We start from the raw sequence: 16,688 nt of genomic DNA on the forward strand, positions 1-16,688 counted from the left end.
TGATTTTTCCTAATAGTCTAGATAAGAAAATAAGAGGTATATACAAGAAAATTAGAGGTATATACAAGAAATATAAAGGGAGAGACAAAAAGAAAGTCCCAGCCAGGGATTTAGCTCAGTGGTGCTGCTGCCTGCCTCACAAGCACAAGGACCCAAGTTTGATTCTTGGTACCAAAAGAAAAAAAAAGAAAATCTCATAAAAAGTTAACAGAGTTGAATATATGGAGCAAGACTTCTTTTTTCCAACAAAACAGCACATTTGTCATTAAGAGGAACATATGACTTGGAGAAAAAGCATTTGCTTTGGTCAGGTTATGAGGAAGGCCCTGAATTTGAATTTCAGGAGAACCAAAGATTTGAAGTAGAGAAGTAATACGAAATTCCCAGCAAGCGTGGTGATCTTCCTGTTCATCCTCTGTTGAGGTCAACCTCCTCCATGCTTTTGGGGTAGTCTGTGTCTGTTTTAAAACCTCCCTATGATTTATCGCCCTTGTTTTATTGTGGTTCTATTACTTTGTACTGAAATCAGCCCTATGATTTCTCTCCTCCTTGGAGGCCAGGAACCATGTTATTGTCCTCTCTGTACCCAAGCAACTACCACAGTGAACACTCGAGGTTATGTCTGGTAAATGTTACTTGAATGAAATAGACATGGTAATATAGTAGATTCTGCCAGAGTAGGTGACTTGCTGGATCTAGGGGCTAAGGGACAAGAGTAAAATGATTTCTGTATTTTGGTTTCATGCATTTTTATTGAGCAGTGCCTGATGGTGTGCTGAGGTTGCAGGAAGAGTATTGAAGCTCTTCCCCTCAAGGAACTATGACGATAAGACAGATGGATTGGCACTTTTTGAGTGCATAGTGCTAAAGTGTGAGACAGCTATTCCCAACGTTGGCATGGGGTCACAGAGCAGTGCCTGAATGGCCTCTGAGGTGGTGGATTGGGCTGACTATGGCTGGTTCTAATCTTAAAGACTGAAAAAGTTATCCAGGGAAGATGGCTGAGCCACAAAGTGCAGTGTGGTATCAGCTATTTGTGGTAAAGAGAAGAATTAAGGTGTTTCTGGACCTTTATTCATTTAACAGTAGCTGTTGATTTCTTTCTGAGATGAATGCATGTGGAAATATATGAAGAAGGAAGAGAAGGGAGGTGCTAGATCATAGAGAGCCTTGTTTGATATGCCAAAGACTCAGACTATCTGTAGACCGTAGAGAGCCAATGAAGAGTTTTGCATAGGCTTGCCTTTAAGATGAAGCTGTTTGTGGCTGTGTGGAGCATGGGTCAGAGTTCTGAGTGATAATAAAACCTGAACCAGTATGGTACAGGAAAGGTCCTATTAAGTAATATTGGAAAGGTAATACTTGGAATACAATTAATACTCATTAGCTGTGGAATGTGGGGAAAAAAGAGGAATGCAAGATGGATGATGCTCAGGCTTTTGTTTCTGTTGGTGCCATAGCTGAGATAAACTACAGAAAGAAGATAACCGTTGTTGGTATAGAAAGTTGACAGACTCCATTTTGTGAGATGGTGTTTGAAAGTGTGAACAGCAGTAGGGGAGTCAGTTTGGGGCAAAAAATAAGTCTAGTTATGGTAGTTTAACAGGAGGTAAGGTAGTCGGATAATAAAGTGGCAGACAGGCCAAAAGCAAGAAGGTAGTGTGGGCTAGATGAGATCCTGGTAGTACTTGAACTTCCAGAGATAGATAAAATTTCTAAGGGAGAATGTGTAGTAGAATAGACTACAAGAGGAATGGGGATGGAACTCTGTGCATCAAACTTAGATAAGAGAAATAAAAGAACATATAAAGGAGCCAAAAGATAAGAGGAAGAAGGAAAACCAGACAAGAGAGTACTTCCAGAAACCATGGGAAAAGAGACAATTTGTGAATATAGAGCTTATTTCCGCAAGTCAGAAGGAGGTCAGACAGAATAAAGTTTAAGCGTGTGTATTAGATTTGAAAATTCAGGGGTTATTGGTGACCATGGCAAGATGAAGTTCATGCAAGTAGAAGAAAATAATTGCAGTACAGTGGACCCTTGAGAATGACCAGCCTGACATAAGAACAACTTGGGTTATGACCAGAATTTTCATTTTAACTTAGGAACAGAGTCCTCAGATACGACCTCATTGCCAACTGCTTGTGCTTCCAGATGGTCTCAGATACAGATTTAACCCTTAAAGTGTTCAAGAAGGAACATTACGCCCTTTGCTGTGTGGGGTTGAGAAATCCTGGGCCCATGTCACTGTAAGGACACTGAGATCTGGAAGAAAGTATGACCTAAAATTATGCAGGGAAGATGGCTGAGCCACAAAGGCTGTGTAGAGGAGCTGTTAGAGAACCCTGACCAACTTGAGTTACAGCCAGCCCTTTTGAACAAATTGAGTTCATAAATAAAAGGTCCCCACTTTATTTGAACAAATGGGGGATAAAGTAGCGATGGAGCAAGTAGGCTGTTCTTTCAGGGAGAAAACAGCTACAGCGGGAAGGGACTTGACTGCGTCTGTCAAGAACAGAACAACGATAGATGACCCTCTGTGTCTGGATGTTGGTTCCATAACCACTGGCTACCAAAAGGCACAATATAGGCTGGGGATGTAGTTCAGTGGTGCTGCCTGCCTGGCAAGTGCAAGGTCCTGAGTTCAATCCTAGGTACTGCCCCCCAAAAAGGCACACATATAAAATAGCATGATATTTGCATGCAATTTACATATGTTCTTCTGTATTCCTTAAATCTTTTCTAGATTATAATTCTTAATAAAGTGTAAATACTATGTAAATAGCCTCTGTGCTGTATTGTTTAGGGGATGAAGAAGAGAACATGGTTTATACACATTATGGCTTGTATCTAGATTTCCCCCAAATTCACATGTGCTCATAGATGGGGAGTTTCAGAGGTGGCTCCTTAGGTATGTGAGTGTGGATTAAGGGTGTGGATAATGGAAGCCCCACCCTGGGTGTGGGTGGCAGCAATCAATAGGTTTAGAATGGAATATAAAAGGAGAGAGGGAAGGCAGGCTTGCTGCTATTTGTCTCTTGCTGCTTCCTGCTTTTCCTCGAGTATTTTCCCCCTGCCATGCCACCCTGCCTTGGAGCCAGTTGATTTGACTGAAACTTTCATAATGTGAGTTGAAATAAACCTTTTCTCCTTCAACTTGAAGGGTTAAGGGTATTTTGTCTCAGGAAAGAAAAAAGGAACCAAGACAATACATGATTTTGTTGTTGTTGTTGTTGTTGCCAGTGATTGAACTTGGGACCTTAGGCCTCAAGCGGTGGAACCACTGAGCTAAATCCCTGGCCCAATACATGTTTAGTAAAGACAGTTTTTCCAAAATATTTTTTATCTATATGTAATTGAGTTGCTAAATATAGAATCAACAAATACAGAATCACAGCTGAATTTGCTTTTTTTCTATATAAAATAAACATGTTATTTTCCAATTAATTTTATAGACTTAAGATGTAATTTCTTTGTGTTCCTAAAACTCACTGTATGTACTTGACATTATTATCAAAATAAGAGCAGCTTTGATGATTTTAAAAATTTTATTAAAACGGAAAAAAATTTTTAGTAGCTGTTCCTCAAAGGACTATTATCTAGAATATACAAAGGACTCAAAACAAAACAAAAAAAACCCAGGCCGCGCAAATAAAAAGACTTGATTCAAAAATGGGCATCTGAAATGAACAGACATTTCTCAGACAAAGAAATAAAAGCATCAAATAATTGTATGAAAAAATGTTCAACCTCACTGGTTATTCAAGAGTTGCAAATGAAAACACTGAGATTCCACTTCACCCCAGAAAGAGTGGCTGCTGTCAAGAAATCAACCAAGAACAAATGTTGGTGGGTTGTGGGGAGAAAGGAACCCTTCTCCATTGTTGGTGGGAGTGCAGACGGGTGCAACCACTATGGAAGTCAATATGGAGATACCTCAGAGAACTAGGATTAGAGGTTCCATTTGACCCAGCTATCCCTCTGCGGGGTATCTTTCCAAAAGAATTAAAGGAATCATACCACAGTGATATGTGCACACCTATGTTTATAGCAGCACGGTTTTTAATAGCTAAAACTTGGAAACAGGCCAACTGCCCGTCAATTGGATACTGGATAAAGAAGATAAGGTTTTCCATAAAATCAAGTACTACTCAGTCATAAAGAAAGAGAAACTAGAGTCATTCATAGGAAAATGGATGAATATTGAGGCCATACTCTTAAGTGAAATAAATAGGATATACATATAAATACTGAATAGTTTCTTTAGTGTGAAAAACTAAAAGTGTAAGTAAGTTCCAAATTGTATAACTGATAATGTGAAATAGGAAGAAAAGGGCTAAAGGTGTAGGGAAAGTGAGAAGGTTAGGGGAAAGGAAATGAGGGAAAAGAAAAAATAAGAGAAAAGGAAAAAATGGGAACAAAGTCTTTGTAAATAGGAGAGGTTGGAGGGGGTGAAGGGAGGGTAGGGGTATGGGGAAAAAAATGAGAACCAAAATCTGTCATGTAAAGGTACACAATCCCAATGATGGGTGTTACTGTACTATATACCTAAAAAGTACCAATAAACTCAATGAAAAATAATTTTTTGTTAAAAAATAAAATTTTGTAGCAAAATAAGAGAATAACAAAAGCTAATACATCATGTGTCATCTTCAAAGTAGTTACTAGCATACAAGACATGTACAGAAAGATTATTTTGCATAAAAGAAACAAGCATACTAGCACAAAACTTTTTAGTGAACTCAGAGTAACTAGTAGTATAAATGAAAAAATTAGTATACATAAAAATATTTTGAAACAACAGAATAATTAATTTAGGGAACCATCTTAACCTCTCCCCACTTCTTATTTATCTAGCTTTTGTTTTGTTCCCCATTTGCATATATATGCAAATATATATATGGTTTCACATAATAGAGAAACCATGTGATATTTAAACTTGTGTGTCCAACTTATTTCACTTAACATTCACAAGTTGTATCCATTTACAAATTCTTTCAAATTTGTCTTTAATGGCAGAGCATTACTCTGTTGTGTATAAATACAGCATTCTACTTATCCATTTGTTGATGGACGTATAGGTGTGCTGTTTCCAAGGTGTAACTATTATAAACTGTGCTGCTATAAACATGGGTATGCATATATCCCTGTAATATGATAATTTTAACTTTTGGGAAGGTGTTGAGGAGGATAGTTGGGTCAAATGGAATTTCTGTTTTTAGTTTTTTTGAGGAATCTCCACATGTTTTTGCCAGCCTTTGTTTTTATTAGATTTTTCTTGATGATAGCCATTATTTCTGGGGTAAGATGGTTCTCAAAGTAGTTTTAATTTGCATTTCTCTAATGGCTATTTATGTGGAACTTTTTTTATGCACAGTGGTACCTTGGTTCATGAACTTTGTTCTGCAGTTTTGGACATGATGGTTACATTTGTGTTTGAGGAAGATGGCTTGGGTTGTGTTTGTCAACTGATGAAGAATTTGTAAACTAAAACAAAATTTTGCCAAATGCTTCTGTTTGTGAACCAAATGGTTTGCACACGAAAGTGTTGATGAATCAAGGTGCCACTGTGTAGTATTTATTGGACATTTGTAGTTCTCAGAAATGTATTTATTTCTGTTGCCCATTTTTTGATTAGGTCTTTTCTTGTGGGGAGTCTTAATGTTATTGCGTTTTTTTATACATTCTAGATGTTAGTCTCTTTCCAAGGAATAGCTGGCAAAAATTTTTTTCCTATTCTGTGGGTTGTCTTTTGACTTTGTTGGTTGTTTCCTTTGCTATGCAGAACCATTTTAATTTGATATCCCATTTGTTGTTGCTTAGTAGTATTTCTTGTGCCATTGAGGTTCTATTAAAAGTCCTTGTCTAAGCCTGTGTCTTCAAGAGTTGTACCTGTTGAATCTTCCAGCAAATTGTTTCTGTTTTAATATTTAGATCTTTGATCCGTTTTGACTTTAGTTTCATACATTGGGAGAGGTATATGGATTAGACTCAATCTTCTGCATGTGGATATCCAATTTTCCAAGAACCATTTATTAGGAAAGCCTGTCTTTCCTCCACTGTATGCTTTTATCCTCTTTTTTCAAAGATCAAATAACTGTATGTGCCTGGAGTTGTTTCTTCTTCTATTCTGTTCCTTTGATAATACATGCCTGTTTTTGTGCCAGTACCATGCTGTTTTAATCATCATAGCTTTATAGTATAACTTCAAGTCTGGGATTGTGATGCTAATCACTTTGCTTTTGTTACTTAGGATTGCATTTGCTATTCTTGGTCTCTTCTTGTTCCATATAAATTTTAGTATTTTTTTCTCTACATCTCTTGGAAATGCCATTGATATTTTTTTGGGGATTGCATTAAGTTTGTGTATCAGTTTTAGAAGTGTAGCAACTTTGATTATATTGATTTTACATAATCCAAGAACAAGGGATAGCTTTCTGTTTTCTTATATCCTCAATTTTTCAGAGTAGCGTAATTTTCATTTTAGAGGTCTTTCACTTCTATGATTAGGTTAATTCCTAAGTATTTGATTTTTTTAATGCTATTATGAATATTTTCCTAATTTACTTTTCACTGAATTCATTATTAATGTATAAGATTGCTATTGATTTCTGTGTTGATATTTCATATCCTGCTAACATTCCTGAATTTGCTTGTTCTGGGAATCTTTTGGTAGAGTTTTTTGGTTTTTGTAAGTAAAAGATCATGCCATCTACAAATAATGGAGACTTTGACCTTGTCCTTTCCTATTTATGTACTTTTTGTTTTTCTCTTGCCTAATTGTTCTGGCTAATGTTAGGAGTGTGTTGAATGGCAGTGGTGATAATGGGCATCCTTGTCTTGTTCCTGATTTTAGAAGGAAAGCTTTCTATTTTTCTTTGTTTAATATGATGTTGGCACTAAGTTGACCATAAATGGCTTTTATCAGATTAAGATAAAGTCCTTTATACCTATTTTCTTCAGGATATGTCATGATGGATTTTGTATTTTATCAAAGGCATTTTTTATATCTATTGAGATGGCACATAATTTTTTTGCCCTTACTTCTGTTTATGTGAGGAATTACATTTATTGATTTGTATATGTTGAGCCATTCTTGCCTCCCTGGAAGGAACCTACTTGGTCCTGGTGAGTGATCTCTTTGCTGACTTTTGTTTCTCTGTTTGCTAGTATCTTGTTAAGGATATTTGCATCTATGTTTATTAGAGAAATTGGCCTTTAGTTCTCTTTCCTGGTTGGGCCTTTGTCTGATTTAGAGATCAGGATAATGTTAATTTCGGAGAATGATTTTGGAGTATTCCTTCCTTCTCCATTACATTAGAGTTTGAAGAGTGTTGGTGTTTGATCTTCCCTGAAGTTCTTACAGAATTTGGCTATGAATGCATCAGGTCCTGGGCTTTTCTTTTTTGCTTAATCAGTACTGTCTTTATTACTGTGTCATTTTCATTGCTGGATTGTTAAAAATTTTTAAGTCTTCTTGGTTCAGTTTTGGTAATTCATTTGTACTAGGAATCTCCATTTCTTCTGAGTCCTCCAGTTCTCTGGCATATTTGTGTAGTGATTGCTAATAATATTCTGGCTTCTCGCAGTGTTTGTTGTAATTTCACCTTTTTCATTTCTAATTGAATTGACTTGTGTCTTCCCTCCCCCCTTTTTTTTATAAGATTGGCTAAGGTTTTGTCTATTTTATTTATTCTTTCAGCAAACCAGCTTTTTGATTCATTTTTTTGTCTCCATTTAATTGATTTCTGCTCAGATTGTTATAATTTCCTTCTTTGTACAAGCTCTGGATTTGGATTGTTCTTGTTTTTCTAGGGCCTTGAGATGCATCATTAGGTTATTTATTTGGGCTCATTCTATGTTCCTGATGTGTTCATGCACTGCTTAAACTTCCCCCATAGGACTGCTTTCATTATATTCCATAAGTTCTGGTATGTTATAGTGCAATTATCTAATTCTAGGAACTGTCTTATTTCTTCCTTAATTTCTTCTGTGACTTTTGGGTTATTCAAGACTGTGTTGTTTAATTTTCATATGTTTGTGTAGTTTCTGTGATTTCTTTTACTGTTGATTTCTAGTTTCATTGTACTGTGACCTGATAATATATATATATGATAAAATTTTGATTCTTTTGCAATTTACCTGGGCATGCTTTATTGGCTAGTACATGGTCGGATTTTGGAGAAACTACCATGTGCTACAGAAAAGAATGTGTACTGTGTTGTTAGATACAACGCTTATGAAGTAAATTTGTTAAACGATTAGGTTCACCTCATATTTTCTTTGTTAATTTTTTGTGTAGTTGATTTATTTGTGGTAGTGGGGTCTTAAAGTAACCCCTGCAGGTGTATTGATGTTTATCTGATCTTTTATGTCTTTTAGTTTTTGTTTCATGAAGTTGAGTGCACTGTGGTTTGTTGTATATGTTTATAATTTAATTGTTATTGCTTCCTTTTGAATGGTTCTGTTAATCGATGTCATGTCCTCCTTTGCCTCTTTGGGTCAGCTTTGGTTTGAAGTCTATTTTGTCTGAAAGTAAGAAGGGGTAATCATACTTATTTTTAGGTTCCCATTCTACAGACTATTGTTTTCCATCTTTTGATGTTTTTTTGTTTTGTTTTTTGGTACTGGGGATTGAATTTAGGACCGTATGCTTGCAAGGCAGGCGGAGGAACCACTGAGCTAAATCCCTGGCCCATCTTTTGATTTTTTTAATCTGTGAATTTCTTTTTGTGTTAAATGTGTTTCCTTTATACAGCATTTGGTTGGATTTTGCTTCTTGATCCATTCTTGCCAATCTGTGTCTTTTGATTGTTGAATTGAGTCCATTTACACTGATAGTTATAATTGATAAGTATTGACTTGATCCTGTCATTGTTTTATTTTCCTGTTGTTGTTTTGCTCTTTTCCTTTTACTTAGTTGCTATTCCTGCCTGATGCATTCATATTATTGGACCCTTTGACATTGTTAGCTTTATTGACTCCTTCTGCAATATCCTTGAGAATTTTTTCAGTGTTGGCTATTTCTTTAGGTTCTCTTTATCATCAGAATTCCTTGTGGGCCGGAGATTTAGCAGTGCTGCCTGCTTTCCAAGTGCAAGGACCAGAGTTTGATCCCCGGTACCAAAAAAAAAAAAAAAAAAAAAAAATTTTTTTTTTTTTTTGGCAGGAAAGCAGTTTGGGTTGGAAGTTTTCTTTTAGAGGTTGAAACACTTCATTCCAAACTCCTCTTACCTTTAAGGTTTGTGTAAGAAATCTTGTATGGGTTTTCCTTTATAGATGATTCAGTGCTTTCCTATAGATTCCTGTAAGATTCTGTTCTTGTGTTGGATTTCTGATGTTTTAATATGTGGTATGGTGTGGTTTTTTCCCTTATGGTGGCTGTTTGGGTTTGTGTATGCCTCATTTACCTATGTGTTAAATTCTCTTTTCATGTCTGAATGGTTTTCTGCTATTCTGTAATCAGGGTTTTTATGCTCTTTGTGCCATCTTCCAATTTTTCATTAATTCTAATTCTTATGTTAGTCTTCCTTGACTCGTAGCTGCTAGATACATTCTTCATCTTCTCATTTTTCACATGATCTCTCATTAATTGATCATTAATTACAGCCCTGACCTCTGGATCTGATACTTGTCTTCACGTTGGTCACTTCAGCTACCTATACTTTCATACTTTACCCATACTCTTTGAAATTTTTTTGTATGAACTCTCCATTCTTTCCTATGCTGGACACCTGTGTTTTACATTTTTTCTTTAACAGCACTAGATTTTTATTCTTCTAGACTTACTGTTCACTTGTTTCATTAGGGTCATTATATGACTAGTGATAATCTTCTTTAAATTTACCACACACCTTATTAGAAGTAGAAGTCCAAGGTGCTATCCATTGTGCCACAGAGCCACCTAGCATCTTATTTAACTATTTTAACTCCATTGATTTCCTTTCAGACCTTTCATTGATTTCCTCCTCCTTGATGACCCCAAACCAGTATTGAGACCAAGAGTTGGGAAGTTTTGGAGGAATTTTGTTTCCTTGTCTTTGCATGTTTCTATATATTTGTGGGGGTTTTTTGTACTAGGGTTTGTGGGTTTTTGGGAGTGAGCCACAGTTTTGTTTATGGCCCTCAGGCAAACCAGATATTGGTAAACATAAAAACAATTGTTTCGGCTTGTGTTTAGATGTCAGCACAAGGCCTCATGAGGTCGTGGGTGGGGCTTTTTCAGAGGTGGCTGGATCTACAGTGGAATTGATTCATTGTGCAATGCTAGGCTCAAGGGCACTAGGATTAAGGGTGTGAGTGCTACCCATAGCAGTCTGGATAAGATAAAAGGGGCAGACAGATGCTGTTAAGGTCCCTGTTGTTTTTGCTGTCTTCTCCATGTACCACCCTGCCTTGGAGCCGGCCAATTATGGACTGAAACCTTTACAAACTGTGAGTTAAATAAACCTTTCCTCTCTTAACTTTTGGTGTTGGGTATTTTGAGAGAAAATTAACTAAGACACCAATTGACGACAACAACTATATCACCATGGCTATAATAGTAAAGTCAGCAATAACTGTGTCAAATATCAACTGGATACTGACAAACCCTAAGAACCACTCATGAACTGGCCTTATCCAGAGCAAAAACCTCTATAATTTTAGTGGGGACACATAGGCCACCCCAAATTTTTTTTTTTTTTTTTTTTTTTTTTTTTGGTACCAGAGATCGAATTCGAATCTTGTGCTTGCAAGGGAGGTGGAGAACCACTGAGCTAAATCCTAGGCCTGGGCCACCCAAATATTAACCTGTAGTAATTCAGACTACTAATTTCTGCTTCATGTAGGCAGCTGTGCAAAAGCTCACATATACCGGTAACTGGACTAAATGCCATCTCCTTCAGATCCACCCGCTTTGAAGGTCATACTTACCAGGCCTCCCACCACAGTATACAAGATCTCCTTGCCTGAGCCTCTCAGTGGATCCCAGGAGACTACTGTTGAACCGTCACCCTTTCCAAGCCTGTCTCTCACCTGTCTGTGTGGTAGGGGGTACCGCCTCAGTCTTAAAGTGAAACTCTTCTCTTGGGTAGTCTTCTGTTGTCACTTCTGCTGTCTTGTGCTGTGAGAATTTAGGAGTAGAGCTGGCTGGGATTTGGTAGTTTGGCTGCTCTCTTTCCACCCACATGAATTGTGCAGGCCCTGGGCCAGGGGGTCAGTATCCAAGAACACAAGTTTTAAAGGTGAAATTGAATTGGGGTAGCCTTATCTCGATTTTGTTTGTTTTGCCACTTTAACCACTTTTTTCATTAGTACCTGTTGTAGTACATGTTTCCATTCCTTGTGTAGAGTTGGTGCATGTACACAGCACATCTTCGTTCCTTTCTTCATCCCCTATCCTTCTATCCCTTCCCCTTCCATTCATCTTTTCATACCCTACCTCCCCTGCTTCTTTAGGTATAAATGATGTGTACAGTATTCCAGAGTTTGGAGGACATTGTGACACACTGATTTAAATGACTGTACAGAGTAGAATCCTTTAAAGCTATAACTGAAATTTGAAATACTCAATTCATACATTCATATTTGTAAAAATATTTGAAATTTAAATATTTTTAATTTAGTGCTCGATTTCTTTATTCCAACAGAAATTATGCCCTTTAAATCTTACTTGATGAAAGTATAAAACTACTACAGTAGTAATACTGTACATGGTCTGATTTAATTTATATAACATTTCATTGCAGGTACTGAGGATGTTGTGGGTCCTGAAGGAATGGAGAAATTTTGTGAAGACATTGGTGTAGAACCTGAAAATGTAAGTTTCACTCACAGAGTAGTATTGTTCAGTTATTTTTCTTTCTTAAATCTTTTGGCTTTTTACAAATAAAGCAATAATAAATAATGATATATTCATTTTTATGATGCCACCTAAGCATTAAGTTCCAATTATGGTTTGATTTGTAAGTGTGCTTTTTTTTCTTGTGAGTAAAAAAATGTTAACTATGGTCACTTTTTCCCTATGGTTTAATTGCTAATATCTAAAAGGTACAATAATTATGTACTTAGAGTAGATGTTTAAATAGTGGTGTGCAGCTGTGTACTTACAATGGCAGATCGGTGAAGGGGGGCTAAGTCCTGTGTGCTGTGTATCTTTGTCTCTCTTAATAGTTATTTCAGCCTGATGTAGAGTTAGTCCTAGATTTTGAATAATTATTCATGAAGGTTTTGAGTAGATAATAATTATGAATTTTTCATAGATCTTTTACTTTTAATTAAATTTAGCTCAAAAAGTTACTTTTTAAAATGTAAAATCACTAAGTTCTTAAATGTCAGTTATTTGCTTAATTATTTTTGTCTAATTTTTAACATATGCTACTGTTCAATACTTTTTTCCTTGTTCCCACATAATCTGTCTTACATCAGAATGAGAAATCATTCTCATATATGTGCCCTGACTCATAAATGATGTAAGGTGATTTTATATTAGCCTCTAGTTTAGCAACTATATCCTAGATCCTAAAGGAAGTTGTGACCTAGAAGAGATCATCCCCTGTATGTAGACTTTCTGAGACATCTGGTGCCCATTCATGTGTTATGCTTTCATAGAAAACTTGAGAATTGAGACCTCATGTGTGTTTTTGTTTTTTGTTTTTTAATTTTTGTTTTGGTAACAGGGATAGAACTCGACCTTGTGCTTGTGAGGCAGGTGGTGGCACCACTGAACTAAATCCCTGGCCCACTCATGTGTGTTCCTTAAAACATTTTTACCTTACTGTTTTTGTGCCTGGTGGCTTCTAACTCTACTCCTGTTTTGTCTCCAGTGACACTTAAATTTTCTAAAATGCATTGGAATGTCTTTCACTACATGGATTTTTGTCTTGTATGTTTCATTTTAATGGGTCCCAGTTCATGTATCTTCATAATTTACCTTGGTGTAAAAATTTGGGAAAATAGAGCCAATGGTATTTCTTCAGATCTAGTTCATGGACATAGGAAAAGAACATTTTACTGACTTTGAGAAGGAAGTTTGCTGCTGGGGTCTGAGGTAGGCTTGACACAATATTTTCCAAGTGTTGCCAGAAGGGTGAGAGTAAGTTGAGCCTGACAGTAAGTCTAGGGGGTCCATCCAGAAGACAGTAATGAACATATGTTCAGAGGAGCAGGCAGCAGGGCCCAGGCCCACAGTCAGATGAGATTGGGATACTAGGGTTAAACTGTGGATGTGTAAAGGCTTAGCTGAACATTTAGTCTCAGGTGGAACAGCCTGTCTCTGAGGGGAGTGCCGATGTTGAGTCTGACTGGAAAGGATTGAGAGGAAAGTTTGTCACCCCTAAAGCAGTACTCAATAAAAGCTAGTCCTGTCATTTTTTGGCAGTTAAGAGTCCTTTAGTCTCTGTTTCTATAGGAATAAATAATGTGAAATCATGTTGAAGATGTAAGACCAAATTCAGAATATTGTTCTGAGATTCTATTACCTACTGTAATCCCTAAGATAACAGCAAGAGAAGCTGTATTATTTCCTATCATCTCTTTTTTAAGTCTTGTCTGAGTTGCATTTTGAAAATGTTTAAAATTGTCACTTCGCCTGATATTCATAGGTTATGAAACTTAAGCAGCTGATAATGTGTACTTTACCAAGATAACGGCAACTTCGTTTTTTAGCATCCTTACTCGTTAACTATTTCATGTATAAATTGTTCCAGGGGTGAATATCTGCTTTGGGCTGCTTAGCCATATCTCATTTACTTGTGTGTGTTCTTGGGCGCTCGCCCTTTTTTTTTTTTTTTTTTTAACTTAATTTTTTTGTGGGACTTAAAATTTTTCTAGTAGAGGGCTGAAGAGAGATATTGTTTACGATTACATAATTTGCATTAAAAATATATTAGTTCATCTATGTAAATTGATACATAACAGTCAGCATCCTGAGAAATCTGAGGGCTGCGGAGAAAATCTATTAATATGTGAATACTTTAAAGAACTTGTAACCCCTTCTTTGGAGAAATTTTTCTTAGTGGCTCTTGAGTCTCTTAAGTGACCATTTTTTTAACCCATTTAACAATAATTTTAACCTATTTAGTAATTAGTACTAATCAGCCCAAATGACCTGACTAGTAATTTAGATATTTTTAAGATGAAAAGTGAATTTAAAAAAATGTACCCCTATATTTGATGAAAAGTTGCAGAACTTAGTAAGTTCTCATGGATATTAATTTCCAAATGGAAAACCATAAAATCAGCATTAAGAGAAAGCTTTTCATTAATCCTCCAGTTATCAAACAAATTTTAGCCTACAGACTAGTTTGTTGGCCAGCAGATAAAAGGATAAATCTTCTGAATCTCCTGAATGCTCCTCTTCTTGGGTTTTTAAAGTACAGGTGGGCCCTTAGAGGCTCATTAAATCATGTAAAATTGCTTTTCTAAGTGATTCTTGATTTATTACATTTTTATATCATCTTGACCCCTTTACCTTTCCATATCACCATTGTCTGCCCCAGTTAGACACACAGAAGATGTTTTGGGGAAGTTCTTCTAGTAGTTAAAGGCAAGCCTTAACCTCTGTAAGGAAATCATATTAAAGAGTATCCTGATTTCCTGGTCAGTTGTATTACAGAAACTTGTATTTCTGCTGAGTATCTGTTTCTGTCACAACAAATGCAGAGTGCCCATCAACAGTGGGTACCTGACCCCAGGCTAGGATTTGGTTGTGCATTGTTCGTGATGACTATCCAGAGGTGACTAGCCCTGCAGAGTGCCAGGCTGGTCCTAAGAAAGGTCTTTATCCTTCTAGGACTGACATACTCTATTTCTTAGTTACTGCTACTCTTTCTTTGGGTCTTTGAGTTGAATGAGGACAACTTCCTCCTCTTTGCCCAGTTATGGATGGTCTTAGCCCTGTTTCTATGAAAGACTTTGGATGGCTTGGGGCTGGGTGTACCCTTGAAATGTAATTTTGTCTTCGTATCTTCAGGTATTTAGTATAACTTACCTTTGGTTCTCTGTTCCATCCTTTCCCTAAAGTAACCATGTGAAATACTGATAAAGCAGTATCATAAATCTGAGTTGTCACAATTCCTGCCTCTGCAGATTCAGAAGATTCACTAAAAACAAGAATGGCACAGAAGGACTGGTGCCCGCTGAGCAGCAGTTGGGGCATGCCCCTCATCCTGGCTCATTCCAGGCTCAGCACTGTTTTAAGTGGAACCACAGGCTACTTTAAAATGATTCCCCAAGCAGATAGAGTGGTGTCTATCTGTAATCCTGGAACTTTGGGAGACAGCCAAGAGGACCAGTTCAAACTCAGCCTGGGCAACTTAGTGACTTATCCAGACAGACCCTGACTCAAAAAATTTAAAAAGTGCTGGGAATATAGCTTAGTGTGAAATCCCTAGGTTCAATTTCAATCTCCAGTAAGATTTACCCGGCAGTATATGTGGCTCAGTTCACAAACACTGATGTGTGTGAGATACGTCCCCCGTGCACATCTCCCAATATCCAGCATTTTATTTGTTAACACTCTTCTGTATCTTGCTGTTTCACTTAGTAGATCTTAGAGACCGTTCCGTATTTTCACAGATAGCTCTACCTGATTTATGTTAACAGTGTCACAGTATTCCTTTATTTGGAATATATTTAGCAAAGAAATATTTAACCAGACCCTTATTCATAGGCATTTGATTATTTTTATCCTTTTGCCACTACAAACTGTACTACAGTACTCAGTATACAGTATAGTTTTGTGTACATGTACAAGTATATCTATAAGATAGGTTTCTCTGGTGGAATTGCTCAGTGAATAACTCCTTAATTTTGATTCTTTTAATTTCCATGGCTGTGTAGCCAGAAAATGCATTTTTTTCCAAACCCAGTTCAGCAGACTGCATTCTCAAACTTTATAGATGCTTGCCAAACTAGAACTGTTTTGAAGTTACTCTCTTCATATTTCAGTGACTAAACTTATTATTGAGAATAAGAAGCATTTGTAAGGTGTTGGTGTATTAATTGCTGAGATTTGATTTGTCTTTTCCTTTTTTTTTAAATAGGTAGTTATGCTTGTGCTGGCTTGGAAATTGGATGCACAAAACATGGGTTATTTTACTCTACAAGAATGGTTAACAGGAATGACTTCTTTACAGTAAGTCCCAAGGCTCTTAGGGGCCCTGCACCTTCCTCAGGTGGTTTCCTCTTCCTTGGGAGCTCAGGAGTGCTTGGAAGGAAATTAAGTTTTTATATCCTTATGTAAGCAAAATGTTAGTATTCTTCTAGAGCAGCTCTGTCTAGTAGAAGTAGGCCAACTTTTTCATGTATGTGAGCTACACATATAGTTTAAAATTTTCTCATTGCTACATTAACATAGAAAGAAGCAAGTAAAATTAGTTTTATTATATTGTATTTAACCCAAAATACCAGAATATTATCATTCCAATATTTGTTCTGTATTTGAAAACAATGAGATATTTTACATTCTTTTTTTAATAATACATCTTCAAAAGCTGGTGTGTATTTTACATTTATGATCCATGTAGTCAATTACTGTTAGATGTGTTTCAAGTGCTCACTAGTCACACATGCCTCCTGGCTATTATTGGAGGGTGCATGTTTATAGCATATTAAAAAGCAAAGGCTTAAGGGGCTGGGGATTTAACTGAGTGGTTCGGTGGCCTGCCTTGCAAGTGCAAGGACCGAGTTCAATCCCCGGTACCAAA

The 16,688-nt window shown here is 36.7% G+C and overlaps 1 protein-coding gene across 7 annotated transcripts in view; it reads left to right on the plus strand.

Annotated features, from left to right (window-relative positions):
• The window catches only part of Dcun1d4 (defective in cullin neddylation 1 domain containing 4), a 79,296-nt gene that overhangs the window by 38,497 nt on the left and 24,111 nt on the right, over positions 1-16,688 (plus strand). For all 7 annotated transcript variants that reach the window (XM_010640232.3, XM_010640229.3, XM_019209967.1 and 4 more), the window contains 2 exons: positions 11,730-11,800; positions 16,026-16,117. In XM_010640232.3, coding sequence (XP_010638534.1) covers positions 11,730-11,800; positions 16,026-16,117 — 163 coding nt within the window. The remainder of the gene's footprint in view (positions 1-11,729; positions 11,801-16,025; positions 16,118-16,688) is intronic.

This window comes from Fukomys damarensis, unplaced genomic scaffold (assembly GCF_012274545.1).
Source record: "Fukomys damarensis isolate Sample0158 unplaced genomic scaffold, DMR_v1.0_HiC HiC_scaffold_35, whole genome shotgun sequence".
NCBI lineage: Eukaryota > Metazoa > Chordata > Mammalia > Rodentia > Bathyergidae > Fukomys > Fukomys damarensis.